Source organism: Elephas maximus, chromosome 21 (genome assembly GCF_024166365.1).
Source record: "Elephas maximus indicus isolate mEleMax1 chromosome 21, mEleMax1 primary haplotype, whole genome shotgun sequence".
NCBI lineage: Eukaryota > Metazoa > Chordata > Mammalia > Proboscidea > Elephantidae > Elephas > Elephas maximus.
Genome location: NC_064839.1, coordinates 31,405,482 through 31,426,924, shown reverse-complemented (window position 1 = coordinate 31,426,924; position 21,443 = coordinate 31,405,482). Strand labels below are relative to the sequence as shown.

The following is a 21,443-nucleotide window of genomic DNA, read 5'->3' as shown; positions in this document are numbered from 1 at the left end:
CCCCCGCCCCACAACCTCTTGTTTCCACCCTTCCACAATCATGGAAAGATGAGCTGTTCTCACGTCCTTTGTGCCATGTAGTGTCCAAGGAGTGGGGCTTCCACAGTGACTAAGACGCGGCCCCTGAAGTCAAGAAGTTCTGCAAAGGACATTCAGAAAAGTTAGTTACATTGTGAAAAACAGCCAATTTTGATAGTAGCTGTTAATGACTTTCCCACCGGGAAGCTGTGGCTATCAAGGTGGCCTCCAAACAGTTCTACTTGACTCCAGCCTTGCCCCCACTTAATTCAGTTCTTAATCATCAACATGTATCTCTGTCTTCTTAAAGGAGAAAAAGTCTCCATTGCCTATAAAGTTAACTAAAACGTCATGGCTAATGAGCAGGAAATTATATGATGTAGCCCCTGTAAACTTTACCTCTATCAACTTCCATCTCTTGCTACCTTAAACCTTGTAAGCTCCAGAAATTTCAAGCCCCCTCTGGTTCCCCAAACATGCCACGCCCTCACACCTCCATGTTTTTGTTCTGCCTGTAATATCCCTGGGTGGTGCAAAGTTAAAGCTCTTGGTGGCTAATCAAAAGGTTGGAGGATCGAGTTGACCCAGAGGCACCTTGGAAGAAAGGCCTGGTGATCTACTTCTGAAAACTCAGCCACTGAAAACCCTGCGGAGTACATGGGCTCGCCATGAGTCAGAATCTACTTGACAGCAGTTGGTTTGGCCTACTCCTCCTCCGTCAAGTCTCTCCTCAAATGAACTTTTCCTGTAGTTGAGGCTTTGCCAGGTATCCCTAGGTCATCTTGGATGCTTCCTCCTCTGAATTCCAGAAATGCTGGACTAACCTCTGTTATTTTCCCTATGACTCTGCATTGAAAGCATACATTTCCCTGTGTGTCTCCCACTTGAAATGTGAGCTCTGTGGGGCAGCAGCCCAACATTTAAGAAAGATGGGCTCACGAAGGAGATCAATTAAAGTGAATGAATGGATGGGAAAACACTTTGTAGTATGTAAAGTGATTAAGACATTTCAAGAATTAGCTATTTTTATGGAAAAAATTGATTATATGTTATAAGCCTCAGGCTGCAAATGAATATTCTGGAATATTCAGGAATACTGGAATATTCTGGAGGAGTTAGCCTCCCTTTCCATCCATTCCTCCATTCATTCATTTTTTATTCCACAAAGTTATATTGGACACCCAGGATTTGGATCCAGGAAGAAATGACCTTCAAATGTGTTTGTTTTTCAAGCATAATATTATATCCAAGATGAGTCAAGTTGCACTTTTATTTTAAATGAGCTCTGAGGCATTCAGAATTAAGCCCACACTGTCTGAGAAATATTTGTATTGAAATTAAGGATAGTCAATACAGACTCACCTAGATTAGACCACTTGGCGACCATCTTTCTTTCTTTGCTTTTTTAAATTTTGTTCCCCAAACTAGGAACATTTCCTTTTCTATGTGCAGTATCAAATAACATCCAAATAGGCTTCTGGTTTTCATTTGTATAATTCGAAGATAGCCAAACAGATTTTCGTGGAAGGTTTTTTTTTTTTTCTCCCTTAATTGCTTCAATCTGGAAGATTCTCTGTTGGCAGATCAAAATGGCAGATGTCTTTTAATGCCCTGCCATTTTCATTTGTGTAAATAATTATGCTCCTTTTCTGCCTGAAATTCATTTCTGCAGTTTGTCCCACACAGATTATCCGAGACACTTCCTTCCCCAATACCACTAAGTCAACAATGACAGCAAAAAACAAGTCTTCTTGGTGGATCAGAACATTATTCTTTTAAGGTTCTCTCTGGTCACTGGCTTCACTAACTCCTGGACTTTCTTAACTGTCTTAAAAATCTCAAATGTTTATCTCCAACTTCACTCCTAGGTGGTGGCCGTTGTTAGGTGCTGTCAAGTAGATTTCAACTCATAGGAACCCCATGTGACAGAGCGGAACTGCCCCATGGTGTAATCTTTTCTAGGCTGTAATCTTCACGGGAGCAGATCATCAGGTCTTTCTCCCGAGGAGTCCCTGCGTGGGTTTGAGCCACCAATCTCTGGGTTAGCAGCCAAGTGCTTCACCATTGCACCACCCGGGCTCCTAATTCCTGTGTGCTCTTCTTTAAATGTCTTTATTTCTTAAAATAAGAAATACTCTTTCTCGCTTTGTACTGCATCACCAAGGAGAATATTATCCTCAAATAAAGATGATTCTAAGGGATGTAATAAAATATAGCAATGAAAACATTTATTAATGCCAGTGAACACCGCACACATACATGTCTCATATACATATGCTTGAATTTCACACCTACACAAGGCAATTTTTCCTACTGTATTATTCATTAATCTACTCCATGTTTGCAGATCTCTGACTATACTCAGAATCAGAGGCTTTTATTAAAGATCATGATCACCTTCTCCCCCGATAGGGTACAGGTCCTTGTTTTAGCTGGGAGACGTTATACCCATAAGAATCTTGGTTTGAAGCTTTTTTTTTTTCAGTAGTATTTTGATAGTAACATTTTATCAAATTTACCTCATTGCAGCAAACGGAGAGATTATTTTTTGCCTCATTAGTTTGTTTTTGAGATGTGTGTGTTTCTAAAAATGCTGTGGGCATGGAGGTGTTAAATAAGTACTCGTTCATAGGTTTTTCTGCCAGAAAATGCCTAGGTTCCTAAGAGGCACTCTTTATCTGGGACCTGCATTTGCCCAGATTTAATTAGAGGCTATTTTTTTTTTATGATGGGAAAGAAGGTCTGTCTAATTAACCAACCACATTGGAGAAATTTGGTAAAAAGGAAGCAAAGTCATCGACATGCAATAATCCTAGGGCTCCAGAGTCAGCTGTGTGCTAATAGAAACACGGTGAAACCTAGAGGAGCCTGAACCTAGCCATGTTTGTATTTTCTGTGTGGTCTTCAGCAAGTCTTCTTTGTTTCTCACTTTCCTTCCTATGAAATAAGAGTAATCGTACGTTCAGCTCAGTTTGAAAAATGGCCTGGTATAAAGTATGTGAAGGTAACAAGGAAGAGGGCTTCCATATATTAGCTGCTCCATAAATATTGCTTAGTTGACTCTGACTTAATGTAGATTATAAATAAATAATGACATAAAAACGATGAAGCATTGAGCAGCAAGAAAATCCACAATATAGATACAGGCAGTGTTGGTTGGGCCAGGTTCAAAAGTGAGGAGTAGAAGAAGATGGAGATGGGAGAATGGACTGCAAGCTGATGAATCAGTAAAATCTGACTGTGGTGGAAACGCCAGGAGGATGCTGAGATGTATTGAAAGGAATACCATTCAGGCAACTATTCTGTCAATGCGTAAAACACCATTAAATATGCCAAGATGACTGAGACACAGGCCTCGCCCTCAGGAAGGTTACCATCTGGTGGAGAACACAGACTTTCAAACAATTGCCAGGGACTGTGATAGAGTGGCAGTCCCTGAGTGGCACAAATGATCACGCACTCAACTACTGACTGAAAGATTGGTGGTTCAAACCCACCTAGAGGCACCTCGGAAGAGAAGGGCCTGATGATTGGCTTCCTCAAGTCCGCAGCCTTGGAAACCCTTTGGAGTGCAGTTTTACTCTGCACATACAGCGTCACCATGAGTTGAAATCGACTCACAGAAACCCACAACAGCAATGCTTCCAAAATCATTGAAACTTAAATTTCTACTAAGACTTTTAGGATACACTATATACATATATACATATTTCACATAGGTGCATACATATTTTTTCTTTTCTCCTGATAAAGCTATTGTCACATTTCTAGAGAAAGTGGAGTAGGCCCAGGGGAAAGTAACCAAATAATGATTATTCTGCTAGTGACTGGATGATAGTCTTCAAATGTGTAGGAGCTTGTGAAGAAGTAGCTAGGTCTACACTGTCTCTGAGGTTTGATCAGAAAGGGTAGAGTAGGTAGATTTGGGTCAGAAGTGAAGAAAATATCTCCCTGGAAGCAGGAAGCTATCACTTTCATGGTTGTGCGTCATTTCCTTAGAGTTGGCATGTGTTTATTGAACAATTAGAGACTATCTTACCTGCCAGGACTACAGACTCTGACCCTGAGGGCATTCACAGAGTGGCTGGCTTGCCTACATTCTCTAGATCTTCAACAGTCTCAAGAGAGGGGCCCAAAACAGATGTATGCATGGCTCATCCTTCCAGGCTAACGTGTCTCTGATCAAGTGAAGCGATAGGGAATCTTTAGACAAGCAAGGGCATCTTAAGGGCTGTTGGGAAGTGCTTTGTTGTTGTTAATTGCCATGGAGTTAATTCCAACTCATGGAGACCCCACGGGTGTAGAGTAGAACCTCACACTCTAGGATTTTCAAAGTTGTGACCTTTTGGAAGCAGATCACCAGGTCTTACTTCCAAGACACTTCTGGGTGTATTTGAACCACGAACCTTTCGGTTACTAGTCCAAAGCGTAATCATTTGGGCCACCCAGAGATTCTTAGGGTGACTGATTTCCTCACCCTGGGTCAATCTTCTTTCCTGCCTCTATGCTGAGAGCTGAATGCACTAACTCTTTACTGCAGTGCTTCCTGTTTTCAACGTATATAGGTGATGGCTTATGCTACCATGTTGCTTTTTGCCCCAACTTTCTTTTTTTGGGGGGGGCGCGGGGGTGGGTTTTATGCAAGGTTGGCACACAGTGCAGCCTACAGAGGGATGTCTCCCATCAGAATGTTCCCTTTTGGTGCTGGTTTGATGTATCCTTCCATTGGGCTTCATCATCGTCGTAACCTACATTCTTGCATTCCAAAACTGGTGCCATGGAGAAGACCATCGGGAACCTTTACGTTTTGTTAGTACAGTGGGAAGGTGTGCAGGTAAAAACAGCAGGTGATTAGGAATGCATGGTATAAACATAAAAATTCAAATCCTGAATTTATTTTTCCCACTAATAGACACACTACAATTTTTGCATGACGTACACTATTATTAATGACCTCATTGGCAAGTTTTTGCCTAAGTGGGGAAAAAACGGAACTAGTTTCATGTTTGTGGCTGGTGATGAGACTATCTGGTATCAGGATGAAAAACCAGGGTGCTTGAAAAACATTCTTTTGTGTATGTTGCCCAGGACTGAGGAGAATGAATTATTTTTCTACCTCTGAACGATAAGCCTTCAGCGTAGGCAATTTTGTTCGAATTGTGATGACATTTCCAAGAATTCACTTTTCTCTCTTTGCCAATAAGCTTCTCTTCTTCATTAGTCTCCTCCTCAAAGAGGGAGCTTCCAGAAAAGAATTAATATTTACTGAGCATCTCCAACAGGCTGGCTCTGTGCTAAGTACCTTCATGAATGGAATCAAATTTAACCCTAGAAGTCATTAGTTTCATAGTTGAGACTATAGAAACTCAAGACATTTACTAAATATGTCCACAGGCAGGTAGTTAATATGTAGAAGACTCAGGATTAAAGTGCAGGTTGGATTGACACCAAAGACTAGAAAGTTAGCTCTTTGGAGAAGGATCTGAGAAATCTATTGATGGAAATTTTTAAATCCATGGAATATTTCTTATTTTCCACCAAATCTGACACTTCCCTGGAAGTGTGTCCTTGTCAAATCTGTCTTTTCCTGGGATCACCCAGAAGCCTCGGTCATGTGGATGCCCAGAGTGAGGCATCCAGCTCAAGGATGGGAGGGGAAGGCCAGTCTGGTTAAAATGGGAATCAAAGAGAGTCTTTAGTCATATTTGGGATACAAATTTGATTTCTGCTAAAGAGGGGAAAGGAGCCTTGGTGGCATAATGGTTAAGCACTGGGCTGCTAACCTAAAAGTTAGCAGTTCAGACTCACCCAGCAGCTCCGTGGGAGAAAGACCTGGCGATCTGTTCTGGTAAAGATTACAGCCTAGAAAACCCTGTGGGGGCAGTTCTACCTGTCCTATAGGGTTGCTATGCTTAGGAATGGACTCCATGGCACACAACAACAACAAAGCGGGGGAGGCTGTTATTGTTAGTTTGTTTCTTTTTCCGTTTGTTGAATTTTGTTTTTCATGAAGTTCCTGCCCATAGTGCCTCTATTTATTAGTGAAAGATCGATAATCAGGATGGAACTCAAGAAAGACCATCACAGGCCTAGATACCGAATCTCTGAAATGCCCTTTCCAGAAGAAACCTCCCACTCCCACGGGTGCTGAGGCGACTTGGGTCTGGAAGAGAAACACCTTCTTTCATTTATTTACTCAAGCAACAAAGACCACTTGAGTGCCCAGCCAGGCTGGTTACACACATTCCTCATTCTCAAGGAGTTCACTAGTTCACCAGCCCTGGAGGATCTTAATGCAGGTGCTTAGTTTTCTGTAGAAGGACACCATGAGCTCTCTGGAGGGACAGTACAGAGGACAATTATTTGCTTTCATTATGTTATGTGGCTCCAAAAACAACGCTGAGAAGCAGGCTTGACAGCAATTTATCTATGCCTTTATTTTACAGATGAACAAGTGAATCTCCTAACAGGCCAAATGACTCATTCCAAAGCATACAATTTGTATCTCCCCAAGAATAGACCCTCAGTTCATCATTTCCTACCTTTTAAACTGGTCTTAAAATCCATATGTAAAACATGTTTTGCTAGAAGTGATTAAAAAATAAAAGTCTTGAGATTTCTGCTGGATTGCAAATGGCTCAGTCAGCTGGGTACTCTGATATGCTTTTATGTAACGGTTTCAGTGTGTCTGAGAGGACTCAGCTGTTTGGAATCTGAAACATCTTAAATTCACATACTGGTGGTGTGCTGTGATCTGTGTTTTCCATTACTCTTTGGTTTTCAGTTACCTTCACATGTAAGTCAGCCAGCTTGCTCTGGAGGTACCATCTTAAATGTGGATAGCACATTGAAGAATAGATTTTAAATGATGGCATCCACAACTTAAAGTAAACAAAACACTCAGTAATTTACCTCCTTTCCCACCATACCACTGTGGGTAATAGAGTAGGACCCAATAGATAAACAAACTCTGAGTAAGTAAATGACCTATTGGGGATGCCATCCATATTAAAGAGAGGTGTATTTGACCAAGCAATTTGATGAATTTGCTTTTCTTCTTACATGTTTAATGTTCATTTGTCTTCACGATGGCATTGGTGACATTTTGGATCTTTAAGATGGTGGTACACGTTACTTTTTATTTGTGAAAAAAATTTTTGAACTCAACAATTTATAAGAAGAAAAAAATAACTTATTTTGAAATAATGTATTATAGGTCTGTAAATTTTTATTTTTATTTTATTTTTTTGCTTATTTTTTGCTAATTGCTAAGTATGGAGCAATGGGATAACCTAGAAAGGGGAGAATAGTTAAGGAACTGAATTTTCAGGCAACACTTCATTTGATTGGTTTGTTTATTTTTTAAACTATTTTTCATAGTATATGTAATTATCTCCATTAAGAGCAATAAATGTCAAGCATGCAAAAATCAGAAAATACAGAAACAAGGGCTAGCTGTTCTGCCTTGTTTTGATCAAGGTGTTGCAGAGAATCAATGGCTATGGGGCCAGCCCACCAAATGCCACGTTACCATCTGAAGTTCCTAAAATGTCTGCTCACCCCTACACAAAACTCAATCTGCCTTTTCTATATCTATTTTGGGTCTCACAGAGAAAATACTACCTTTGCTTTAATCTAAAAAATATCAACTTTTATTTGGAAATTCTAAGATTTTTTTTCCTACCACAGGCACTAATTCATGGTACTGTCTACCTGTTGAAAGCCTACTAGCTATTGGGTCATCATGTTGGCCAGTACATTGAAAAAAAAAACATTGAAGCTGCTGTAAATTGCTGATTTTTATCCCACAACTGGACACAGACCATACCAGGGGATCACTGTGTGTATGTTTGTGTGTACATGCACACACGCACACACACACACACACAATGGAACCTACTCAAAATGTCTACTGCTTTATCATACCCAGTGTTTTCCCCAGAAACAAAGAGCCAGGAAAAATATCTTGGCGGGTGGAGTTATGCAGAGAACATGATGAGGAGGCATTGTGGGGAGATAGGTTACAAAAGATTGAGAACACTGCTGTGCATGAAAACTAACATCTGGAATTTTGGTTAAACCTTTCCCAGAATATAGTTATGCCATTGTTCAATAAATATTTATTGAGTGCCTGCTGTGTGTCAGGAACTGGAGAGAAGGAAATGAATCAGATAAAACTCCCTGTTCTCAAGAAGCTCACAGCCTGGTAGAGGTCAGGGTGGTTATGTCAACAAATAATGACAGACTAGTGGAATAAAGGTTTGTATAGGAAAGTACAGTGTCACAGTCACAAAGAAGATGAAGGGAGAGATCCAGGAAGGCCACACAGAAGAAATGACTTTTGAGTTCAATTGTGAGGCTTGAGAAGCTCACCTGTCATGACAAGAGGAAGAGCTATTTTGGGCAAGAGAGCAGGGGATATAAGGCACATGGAAGAGTATGGAGTGCTTGGGGAGCAGAAGTGAGCTCTTCATGTCAGGCTGGATTGGTACCTGTGGGAAGGGCAGGATGTGACCCTTGAGGGCAAGGCAAAGTCTGTTGCTGTTAGCTACACTCAGGTTGGCCTCTGACTCATGGCAACCCCATGCACAATGGGATCCCATGCACAACAGGACCCCATGCAAGTAGAACAAAATGCTGCCTGGTCTAGCACTATCCCTGTGATCAGTTAAAAACTGGACTGCTGTGATCCTAGGGTTTTCATTTGCTGGTTTTCAGAAGTAGGTTGCCAGGCCTTTCTTCCTAGTCCATCTTAGGCTGGCAAAGCTCTGCTGAAACTCACTCAGCATCATAGCAACACACAAGCCTCCACTGACCGACAGGTGGTGGCCGAGCTTGGGGTGCGTTGGCTGGAAATTGGACTCAGCTCTCCTGCGTGGAAGGTGAGAATACTACCCCTGAACCACCACTGCACCCAAGGCAAGGTCTAGATGAGGGAGATGTCTGGTGGGCTACTTTGTAGGGGTGAGGCTGTGTCATGTAGGCAGCAGAAACACTTGGAATCATTTTAAGCAGAAGGGCTGATGTGGTTAACTGGTGGCTAATGGTTTTGAGTTTCAAAGAAAACATAAATCGATTTTTAAGCTTATAAAATAGTCCTTCTTTAAATAAGATATTTTCCTTTGCGACTCATGAGTGGATCCATAGTTTGGGCAAGGTTTGAGTGTTGACTTTGAATCCCTTAAAAAACGAACAAAACAAAAAACTGACCAAAGACTTATAGTGCTGTAGGGGAAGTGCTGACGTGAAAAAGCATCTTATTTTTTTTATGGTTGTAAATATATAGACATACACATTTGCCATCCAGTATTTTTCACTGTACAGCTTAGTGATCTCAGTTACGTTAATCATATTGTGCAACCCTCATCAGTAATTTTTGCCAAATTTTCCATCATCATAAACAGAAGCTCACTGTTTCCTAAACAAAGAAGGAGTCAATGTTTTAGGAAGAAACTTTTTTTTTTTTTAATTCCTCACATCCACTTATATATTTAATTATAGTCTATAGCAGCATAGATTATATGGTTGAAGTCCATACTTTCTTGTAGGATTTGATTAAGGGGCAACGCCCTGGCAGAAAATGGCATAGTTAGCTTGCCAATAAAGGCGCCAAGCCAAATAGAAAGGGACCAATTTCTGAGTTTTGTTCTAAAATGGAGAGAGATTAGTCTGTGATCTTACCCTGCCAAGTGAGTGCGGCTTCTCTGGATCCTTAGATTAAAGAACAAGTGGGAAAGATTTGGGTTGATAACCGTTGCGAAGAGAAGCGCGCCCTCAGCTCTGCCCAACGGAATGCAGAAACGCTAAGGCTGTGATTCCCAAAGGTCTCGACACAAGAACGCCCACTGTCTTGTCTCCCAACAGATAACACGGCGGGGGTGTACGCCCGGCGCGGAGGGTTCAGTCGGCAGAAGCAGGATTTGTACCTCCTGCCCATCGTGATCAGCGATGGTGGCATCCCACCCATGAGCAGCACCAACACGCTCACCATCAAGGTCTGCGGCTGCGACGTGCACGGGGGGTTGCTCTCCTGCAACGCCGAGGCCTACATCCTCAACGCCGGGCTGAGCACCGGGGCGCTGATCGCCATCCTCGCCTGCATCGTCATCCTCCTGGGTAAGGCATCTCTCTGCTCACTGCAGAAGGGGCTTAAACTAGACCCCCTCCTTGGACCACAGACATTTCTCTAGTACAGGCTGGTTACCAGGGACCATGCCGTTTAGTATGGCTACAGTTTGAGACAAAGAGGTAGTGCTTGCTTTCATGCATCTTCTGGTTAGTGGGGCAGGGAGAAGAAGTCCTGGTGGCCCAGTGGTTAAGCGCTCAGCTGCTAATCCAAAGGTGGGTGGTTCTAACCCACCAGCTGGTCCTCCACGGAAACCTGTGGAGGTCTACTTCTGTGAAGATTACAGCCTTAGAAACCCTTTGGGGCAGTTCTACTCTGTCCTGTAAGGTCACTGTGAGTTGGCATTGACTTGACAGCAATGGGTTTATGGGTCTGGAAGGCGATTTAACAAGCAGTTATGACAGAGCGGGGTCAGGGGGTTATAATGAGCAAATTATTGAATATCACTGGACTGAATAGCTGAGGCCATCTGCTGGACGTTGGGCAAACATCAGAGGCAGTTTTGCAGCAGAAGAATTTAGGTAATGGAGAGCTGGTGTCTGAGCAAGGGTTTGCTCCGAAAGAGGAAGGAGAAGGGTTACGGGCAGAAATAAGCATGAGGCAATAGAGAGCATGTGAAGGATTTGAGCATCTAGAAGTTCAGCCTGAGCAAAAGAGAGCCCTGACCCCTCCCCTCCTCATCCTGTGTGATATCTGTGTGGATGCCTGAGCTCATGGGGACCCCAGAAGCTTTTCCTGCACTTTCCAGCTGGGCTAGATGCCCATCTTCTGTGCTTTCATCCCATCTGTGCTTCTACCTGTAATAGCAGCAAAGCTCTGATGCTAATGAACCTACCATTGCTGGACCTCAGGAACATTGATCATTTGTCCTAGTGTCACAGAGCTAGTCAGTGACAAAGCCAGGATTCAAACCCAAGTATCTCTGACAGCAAACCCATGCTGTTCCCACAATGTTTAGTTCTTTATTGAATGAATTAATGTAATCTGATTCCATAGGGAAAAGTCAATAAGTTCGGTTCAACACATTTTTATTGAGTGCTGTCTGGACATTAGACCCTAAGGCTATGAGGGATAAAGAGAATTCTACATGATCTCTGTGCTCAGTAAGCTCACAGTCTATCAAGGAAAAGCTGTAGGACAGATGGACTGGAGAGGAGCACGGTGAATGCTGTGATGGGGACATGGACTACATGTGGTGGGGCACAGAGTGGAAAGAGCCTGACATTGCCTAGGAAGGTAAGAGACATCTTCCTAGAGGAGGTAACATAGGTGTTGGATGCTGAAAGAGTTTTCTAGCTAGAGAAGGGAGCTGGGATGGATGAATATTCCAAGTAGAGGGAATAGAATAAGAAAGAGCCCAGAGAAATTAATAATATAGTGTTGCTGTTGCTAATTGCCATCAAGCCAGCTCTGTCTCTTGGTGACTCATGTACAACAGAACAAAACCTTGCCTGGTCCTGTGCCATCTTTTTGATCATTGGTGTGTTTGAGTCCATTATTATTACTGTTGTGTCAGTCAGTCTTATTGAGGGTTTCCCTCATTTTTGCTGAACCTCTACTTTACCAAACACAATGTCATTTTTTAGGGATTGGACTTTCCTGATGATATGTTCAAAGCAAGTGAGTCAAAGTCTCACCATCCTTGCTTCTAAGGAGCATTCTGGTTGTATTTCTCCTAAGACTGATTTGTTCACTCTTCTGGCAGTCCATGGCATGTTTACTGTTCTTTCCAACACCACGGTTTGAATGCATTGCTTCTTCTTCTGTCTTCTTTGTTCATTGTCCATCCTTCACACACGTATGAGGTGGTTGGAAAGACCATGGCTTGCATCAGGCGCACCTTAGTCATCCAAGTGACATCTTTGCTTTTTAAAACTTTGAAGAGGTCTTAGATTATGTGATAAGTGTTGTGATGATAGTAAGACAAGGGCCAATGGGTGCCTGGAGCAAATGCTTATAGTACTGTCAGGGGTCAGGATGGGACACCAGGGAAAGCTTCCATGACAAAAGACGAGAAGGTGTCAGCCAAGCAAAGAATTAGGAAAGAAATGGACCAGACAGAGGTGATGCCAGGGACAGGGTCCAAAGGAGGACCCTGCTTGGTGAGCACCAGGAACCACATGCAACCTAGGGAAAGCCAGCCCTCATCCCTGCATCCCGGAGTGATGGTTCCCACTGGGGAACCCACTGGGGCTCTCACTCTACTTGCTAAATCCAGCTACAACCATTTTCTTCCATCTAGCTGAGTGTGTGGGAGAGGCTTCTAATGGATAACATTGTAGAAGTCCCTGATGGGGAGGGGAAGGAATCAATAAAGAATTAAGCAGAGCCTGAACTTTCCTTATAAATGACTCTTCTCACTCCTGCCAGATTGCCCAAGCTTAATGGAATCCCCTCTCCCAGGGAGGAGATGGCATTGCTTCATCTGGGGTTTCAGCTGATGCTATTTTCCTATGTTCAAATAAATGGGGGATTTGTCTCCTAGGAGTCTTTACAAACTTCCCCTCATCTATGCTGTGGTCCAAAGAGAGTCCAGTCATGTACTGGGTAAGACTTCTTATTAAGGTGGAATAGGGTCATCGAATCCTTAGAGAAGGACAACATGTTTGGTAAAGTAGAGGGTGAGTGAAGAAGAGGAAGACCCTCAATGAGATGGACTGACATAGTGGCAGCAACAATGGACTCAAACATACCTACTATTGTGAGAATGGCACAGAACTGGGCAACATTTTGGTCTATTATACAGAGGGTTGCTATGAGTCGGAGAACGACTCAACGGCATCTAACAACAGCAACAAGGGCCATTGCTGGCCCTTCAGGCCTGTGGGAGAAGGCTAGGCATCACCTCCTATAGAAAGTGAGGCTCGGGTCTCTCAATGTCCTCATTCGTAAAATGTGAAGAGGCAGCTGCCTTCCTTTGCAAAAAGGAAATTCTATAAGTCACTTTTAAAAGTCTGAAGACCAACATATCAAAACCTTCCTAATTCTTAGGGAGGTTGGACCTTGAAATGATTTCCAAATCGTGTCTGGATTCATTTGTAAAAAATTCAGAATGTCTCTAAGCTGCCTCTTCGTGGGACGGGATGTTTTGACAGCAGCGTTTTGTAGGAAGAGGCAGATGGAGGACAGTTGTACACATCTTTGGACATTCTAAGTAAATATCTCATTTTATACACTGGTTCCAATTCTGAGGCATGTGTACACCAGGATTCACGTTAAGCAGTTCTTTGGTAAAAGAACCCAGGGATACTGGGCTTAACCCACGCTTACTTTCTTTTTCTTTCCCTCTAGTCATCGTTGTGTTGTTTGTGACCCTGAGAAGGCAGAAGAAAGAACCACTTATCGTCTTTGAGGAAGAAGATGTCCGTGAGAACATCATTACCTACGATGATGAAGGGGGTGGCGAGGAAGACACAGAGGCTTTTGACATTGCCACCCTCCAGAATCCCGATGGTATCAATGGATTTATTCCTCGCAAAGACATAAAACCTGAGTATCAGTACATGCCCAGACCTGGGCTCCGGCCAGCCCCCAACAGTGTGGACGTGGATGACTTCATCAACACGAGAATACAGGAGGCGGATAATGATCCAACGGCCCCTCCTTATGACTCCATCCAAATCTATGGTTACGAAGGAAGGGGATCGGTGGCTGGGTCCTTGAGCTCTTTAGAGTCTGCCACCACAGACTCAGACTTGGACTATGACTATCTACAGAACTGGGGACCTCGTTTTAAGAAACTAGCAGACTTGTATGGTTCCAAAGACACTTTTGATGATGATTCTTAACAATAATGATACAAATTTGGCCTTAAGAACTGTGTCTGGCATTCTGAAGAATCTAGAAGATATGTAAACAGGTATTTTTTTAAATCAAGGAAAGGCTCATTTAAAACAAGCAATGTTTTACAGAGGATACGTTTAATAAAACTGCAAGGACATCAAAGTGGTAAATACTGTGAAGTACCTTTTCTTACGAAAAAGGCAAATATTGAAGTTGTTTATCAACTTCGCTAGGAGAAAAAAAACCACTTGGCATACAAAATATTTAAGTGAAGGAGAAATCTGATGGTGAACTTACAATGAAGGGAAATCATTTCTGTGTTATGAATATCAAAGTCTTTCTTCTTCTTCCTCTTTTTTTTTTTTCTTAATTTGTCAAAGAAGCTTCCACAAAATTAGAAAGGACAACAGTTCTGAGCTGTAATTTCGCCTTAAACTATGGACACTATATGTAGTGCATTTTTAAACTTGAAATATATACTATTCAGCCAGCTTAAACCCATACAATGTATGTACAATACAATGTATAATTATGTCTCTTGAGCATCAATCTTGTTACTGCTGATTCTTGTAAATCTTTTTGCTTCTACTTTCATCTTAAACTAATACGTGCCAGATATAACTGTCTTGTTTCAGTGAGAGGCGCCCTATTTCTATGTCATTTTTAATGTATCTATTTGTACAATTTTAAAGTTCTTATTTTAGTATACATACAAATATCAGTATTCTGACATGTAAGAAACGTTACGGCATCACACTTATATTTTATGAACATTGTACTGTTGCTTTAATATGAGCTTCAATATAAGAAGCGACCTTTGAAATAAAAGAAAAAGATTCTTTTTTAATCCTGGTTTGATTCTTAATGTTGAAGAACAATTCTTTAGTCTTTCTAATGCCCCATTTGTATTTCTAATTTAAGATAATTGTGATCTTTGAATAACCCTATTTATGATCTGTTTGTAGCCTGTCCGTTGCTTTTATTGTTTATTTAAAATCAAGTATGTTTTACAAATGCTTTTTCAGACAAGATTCTGTAACATTGTGTAAAGCTTTTTTGTACATTTTAGGTGTTAGGCTCCCGGCTCCTTTCCACACACATCTTCTAAAAAAGAAGGATGTTAAGATCTAGGTCAGTCTCTACTTTTGCAATATATGTTCTATAATATGCATTTATCTTGTATATCAGTGATGCTGTGGTTATTAGAGACGAATCCATGGCAGAATGAGACTATCAGGACTCTCGTGCTCACGGTATAAATGTCATACCCTGCACTGAGCATTTGGGGGTGGGAGGAGTGCAGATTCGAGAATATGAACTTGCCCCATGTAGCTGCCAGCCCTCCCAGGCGATTCCATTTTTCCTTGTATTGATCTTGCCAGACTGTCATAATGGCTCAGACCCTTGAAACTGCTTGTTTAGCTTTCCTCCTGTAATTTTAACTCCTCTTGAATTAATGTGACTTGAAGTTTTAATAAGACAAAAAAAGCTTCATTTCATCACCTTTGTTTTAAAATAAACTTTGGGCCATTAACTCAGAATAAGGGCAGGGACCATGTTGGGGGCTGAGGGTCAATACCACTTGATCTGTGAGTTCGCCTTTTGTAAAGCCTTATGCAATCCCACCTAGCTTCCTGGGGATTGGGGCTTCCTGATGGATATTTCACCTGCTCCTTTGGGCCAAAGGTCAAAACGTAGCAATACTCGGGGAAAGACCACACAAAGCCCTGCTGCAAGCTCTTTCCCTCACTCAGTCACAGGGCACACATTTTCTCTTGGATTGCGGACAATTTTTAGATTATGTTTTTTTCTGACTTAGGAAAGTTTGTTTCAGGCATTTCTTGATTTCCTGCTACATACTATTTTTATGACTCAGTCAAAATGCATACAAAGAGAAATGTTTCTGTGAAGTAAGTGCTCAGTACCATTTTACTTTGCATTTCAATCAAATTGGGTTGAACACTTCAATGGAATAGATTCTGTGGACAATGTCACTTTAGAATATTTCATTGCAGTGAAAGATTGTACATTCTCGATGCTTCCATAATTGCAGGTTTTGTTCATTTATATATATATTTTTTGTAATCCAAAGAATATTTTGCTAGATTTGCACAGACCTCCACTGAATTTGAAATGAAGAAATAACTCAAAAGGAATGTGAATAGCCCTTAAACAACTATACAGCTGTAAGTAACCCTGTCACCATGGATGATCCATCCCTTTTTTCTAGAAATGTATTTGGATTCGATTTGACAAGTACATTTTCACATTTTTATGTTTAAGTTAAAAAAAAAAAAAGAAAGGGTGTCTACTTTTCAATAGTTAAAAATATTTGTTTTTCTTTTGTTTTTCTTTTTTTATCTTTCCTTTTATACTTTAAGACTCTGTTGTTTGTAGAACCCTCTTAGAAGCTTGGAAATAAAATGTCTTTCCCTACTAGCAGAGTCCTTTTTCATTTGGAACACATTGCCTTAAAAGTAATCTTAGTTTAAGAGGTCCTTCCTTATTTCAATATAATCACTGCCTTGTGAGGGAAGGCTGTTCTGTTTTTCTTGTCCTTGGGTAATGGGTATTGTTTGCATGCATGCGTTCATTCATTCTTTCATCAAAATCTCATTTCATAGACCCTGTGGTAGTCATCTGTGGATCCAGCCAGAATCAATCTTGTCATCTTCCTTGACATCTTTCAGGCCTCCCAAACTGCATACCGAAAAGTACCCACTGCTTTGAATCACCTATTTAACTATACGTCCACCAGGGAAACTTTGTAGGACAATGATGGGGTGGCGGTGGTCTCTGAGCAGCCAAAACCAAAAAAAAACCTCTTGCCTTCCAGTCGATTTCGACTCATAGCAAACTTTTCAACTCATAGCGACCCTATAGGACAGATTAGAACTGCCCCATAGAGTTTCCGAGGAGCACCTGGTGGATTCAAACTGCCAGCTTTTTGGTTAGCAGCTATAGCTGTTAACCACTATGCCACCAGGATTTCCTTCTGAGCAGTACAGTGGCCAAATTTGTCTGGCAGGCATTGTGGAGGGGGACAGATGAGGAGCAGATAAACCTAGAGGTATGCTAGGAGGGTTTTTTGTGAAAGTCAAAATGAGTTAAGACAAGGGCCTGAAATAATTCAGTGAGTTGGGGATGGAGAAGAGGAAAAGGCCTCTCTGCTTCCGCACTGCCAGCAGCCTGGTTTGGGTCCTCATCTCTGACCTAGGAGACTAGAACAGCCACGAGGCCGTTCTGCCCCTCCCAATATTTCTGCTCCCGCCCCCAGCAAAGAAGCCCAACTCAGATCACATGACTCCCCAGCATAAAGCTCTTCACTGGCTTTCCAAAATCTTAAAATCCAACCCTTGTGCTTTTTTACATTGTATGGCCAGGTCTCTGCAAACCTCTCCGACTTCACCTTGCCCCATTCTCGTTTCAGGGCTAGGCTCCAAACACACTGGCCCTCTTCCCAACTAAAGGAGCTTACCATTTGTTTCTTTACTTCCTAGCTACCACAACTCTTTAAGATGACTTTACTTGCTATTTTGTGTATGCACATGTGTGTGACTGTGTGCCCACTCCCCTATCTGAATGTCAGCTCTAAAATGGCAGGCATCTTGTTTTCTTCTTCTTGGTTCCTTGACCAATTTCTAACATTGTGCCTGAAACATAACAGGTGTTCAATAAGTATGTGCTGAATGAATAACTGTAACACCAGTGAGGCAGATCTGCTAGGATTTGATGACTGATTGGATAAAGTCAGCATGATTTTCAGGTTCTTCACCTGGAAAATTAAGGAGCCTGCTGGCACTGTGGTTAAGTGCTCGGCTGATAACTAAAAGGTCGGCGGTTCGAATCCAGCAGCCACTCCGTGGGAGAAGATGTGGCAGTGTGCTCTCATAAAGACTGACAGCCTTGGAAACCCCATAGGGCAGTTCTACCCTCTCCTCAAGGGTTGCTATGAGTCAGAATCAACTCAACAGCAAAGGATTCATTCGGCCTGGAAAATTGAGTTGTGATTTTAGTATCTGGGATTGTGAACTCAAAAGGAGACGTGGATTTAGGGAAAGAAATTGAATTAAGTTTGGGTTGGATGTGTAAATTAGAGGGACTTGTGTGACAGCTAAAGTCCCTGAGTTGTACAGTTAACAAGCTCAAAAGGTTGGCATTTCAAGCTCACCCAGAGGCATCTCAGAAGAAAGACTTGGCAACCATCTACTTTTGAATAATCAGCCATTGAAACCCCTGTGAAGCATGTGGGGTCACCATAAGCTGGGGTCGACCTGCTGGCAGCTGGTTGTGTGAGAGCTAGATGGAACTGCCAAGCAGGTAATCAGATTTGTGGCTTTGCAGCTATCTCACTACAGAAGTGCGGGCTGGGCATGTAGAGTAAGGATCATCAAATGGTAGTCGAAGCCTCCTGAGGACTGTGTTTCTAATTGGGCTTCCGCTGCTCTCTTCCGACTTTAAAAGAGTATTTCAATGGTGAAGTCCCTCTGGTGTTGAAAAGTAATGCTGATTTTAGTTTCACTAATTAGCGTAATTAATAAGCAAAAACCTTATACTTGTATGTCAAATGCTTTGAAAAGTAGGAAGAGAATATTAATTAATTCACTAATTATTTTCTTCAAGTAGTGGGCATTTTTTTGAGCACATCCTGTGTGAGAAATTAAGTACTAGACGTGTGATGACGTCCCATTCCTATGGGAAGACAATGTGCTGCGTAGTCCATGATATACGAAGGAAACTGGACTAGAGAAGCTAAGCATCTCTCCCAAGCACACGCAGGAAATGATTGTCAAAGATGGAAGGAAAGGAAGGGAAAAGGCCCTATTTCTACCACTTTGCTCAGAGAATATATTCTTTAAACTTAGAAAGAAGCCAGTGATAATGCCTCTTTCTCACAATCAGTGACTTAGCTGAGGCGTTGGCGATTGAAGACTTGAAAGAGGATGGAAGCTCCCCAGCCTCCATGGTTTTAGTTGATCTTTTTTCTTTTTTTGTGCAGCTATTGTCTATGTATCTTGACAACATGATCTAGTCATATCTCCGTACGCCCAGTCCCACCTTCTAAGTCCAAAGTGGCACACAAGACAGAATTGTAAATTGTTGGGGTTTGTCTCTTTCTACAACATGAATTTAGAAAACCAAATATAAAAGCATTTTATAGCTGTTTGTATTATGTTTCTTCGTGAACTTTGATATTTCATCCTCTTCATGGGATTAAAAATGTATCAAAAAACAGCAAAAATTGTCAACGTCTAGCGCCTCTGTCGGAAACCCTGGTGGTGTAGTGGTCAAGAACTACGGCTGCTAACCAAAAGGTCGACAATATGAGTCCACCAGGCACTCCTAGGAAACTCTATGGGGCACTGCTGCTCTGTTCTATAGGGTCATTATGAGTGTTTTTTGGTCAGAGCTTATGTCAGTTCTCAATGACCTGGAAGTAAGAGTTGAATTTCCATCTCAACAACTAACTTATGTAATTGTTTGTCATGATCCAGAAGTACTATCTTCTTAAAAAGACCACCTTCATTCCAGGTGACTTAAATTGATTTTATCGCTCTTTGCCACTTTGAGAAACTGATACCAGCACTTGGTCCTCTCTCACAGATGTACAAAGAAAACCCTGGTCTAAGACTCAGTTTGAACAGAGCTCAGACCTTCAGCTCAACAGTACAATCTGCACCCCTTATTGCAGTGGCATTCAATAAAATTCTGTGTTTGACACCTGACTTACTAGCTGTGTGACTTTGGGCAGGTATCTTGACCTCTCTAACCTTCATTTTCCACAGATGTGCAATGGAAGTAACAATTCCTACATTGCCCGTGGTGGCAAGGGGTAAATGAGCTCATGTATCAAGAGCTACTAACAGTTCTTAACACAGAAATTTACATTGTGAATGTCTGTATTATTTTCCCAATCCCAGATTCTAGAACAATGTAAGGAAAGAATTGGATACCTTATGTCTCCTTTTTAACTCTTTCTTTGGAAATCAACTCACTTTTTTGTTGTCTCTCTCATGAGCAACAATAGAGTGTATGTGGCTTAGCACGCCATAGTTTAGTACCCACAGGGAACCGGTAGAGAGTTTCCCTATCACCAAATTAAAAAACAGAAGTAACAATATAAGACCAATTTTCTGGTCAATGACTTCACCTATGTTTAATTACAGTCAATAAATAATATTGACAAAGCAACAGGTAAAGTAGCTTTAAAGTGTTTTCTTACAACACAATAAGCAAATTGACATGATTATGAATTGTATTTAATTGGATGGAAACTATATATCAAAAGATATTTGCAATTTGGATGAGCTTATTAAGAACTGCATAAACTTTGACATTTCCAATGTAAGGAATTACATATTTGATAGATTGTCACTCATTTGTTTAGACAACGGCACTGCTTTTTTTAACAGATATAACTCTTCTCTGAAAATATTTAGATTTGAAGACATACAATTTCATTAGGATGCTTTTTTTTTTTTTCCCAATATCGACTCTGATGAGTTTAATTTAGCCACATTTTTTACTACATTTAGCACTCAGGATATTGGAAATTATTTTTTGATATGGTAACTTTCTCCCTCATTTTTTCCAAACGCTAACTAGGATGTGAAAGAAAGATTAGTACTTGGAAATATAATTAATATCAAATTATCTTCTCTTATGAGTTAGTTGATTGTGGGCTTTGAATACACAATTAACACCCATGGAAGCAACAACAGTCAAGAAATCAAACGACATATATTGCATTGGGCAAATCTGCTACAAAAGACTTCTTCAAAGTGTTAAAAGGCAAAGATGTCTCTTTGAGGACTAAGGTGCGCCTAACCCAAGCCTCAGTATTTTCAATTGCCTCATATATACGTGGAAGCTGGACAATGAATAAGGAAGACTAAGGAATTGAGGCCTTTGAATTATGACATCGGCAAAGAATATTGAATATACCATGGACTGCCAGAAGAACGAACAAATCTGTCTTGAGGGAAGTACAGCTAGAATGCTCCTTAGAAGCAAGGATGGCAAGACTTCATCTCACGTACTTTGGACATGTTGTCAGGAGGGATCAGTCCCTGGAGAAGGACCTCATGCTTGGTAAAGTAAAGGGTCAGTGAAAAAGAGGAAGAACCTCAATGAGATAGATTGGCATGTGGCTACAATAGTGGGCTCAAGCACAGCAACAATTGTGAGGATGGTGCAGGACTGGGTAGTGTTTTGTTCTGTTGTACACAGGGTCTCTATGAGTCAGAACCAACTCGAAGGCATCTAGCAAGATGAAACAGTAAAGAAATGGTGAGTTTGATGACACCAATCTAGCAAACTAGCCCTGGGTCTCCAGATTACAAATGAACTCCCGTGGGACATCCACCTTTTCTTTTTTTAACTTTGGATTCCCAGCACAGGTAGGTGCCGCGTCAATGTCAGGGCCAGAAATATAGGGACGGATGGATGAAGGAAAATTAACTCTTCATGTTATGTTCTAGAAATGGATATTTGAGAATTCATCTATGTACCTTTT

At 41.4% G+C, this 21,443-nt stretch overlaps 1 protein-coding gene across 3 annotated transcripts in view; it reads left to right on the top strand.

Moving 5' to 3' along the window:
• The window catches only part of CDH11 (cadherin 11), a 195,578-nt gene extending 180,812 nt beyond the window's left edge, over nucleotides 1-14,766 (top strand). For 2 of the 3 annotated variants that reach the window (XM_049865040.1, XM_049865041.1), the window contains exons 12-13: nucleotides 9,883-10,134; nucleotides 13,436-14,765. In XM_049865040.1, coding sequence (XP_049720997.1) covers nucleotides 9,883-10,134; nucleotides 13,436-13,932 — 749 coding nt within the window. In that variant the 3' untranslated portion in view covers nucleotides 13,933-14,765. Of the gene's footprint in view, nucleotides 1-9,882; nucleotides 10,135-13,435 lie in introns of all 3 variants that reach the window. The other variant, XM_049865042.1, reaches the window with a different exon arrangement.
• Nucleotides 14,767-21,443: the final 6,677 nt, after the last annotated feature.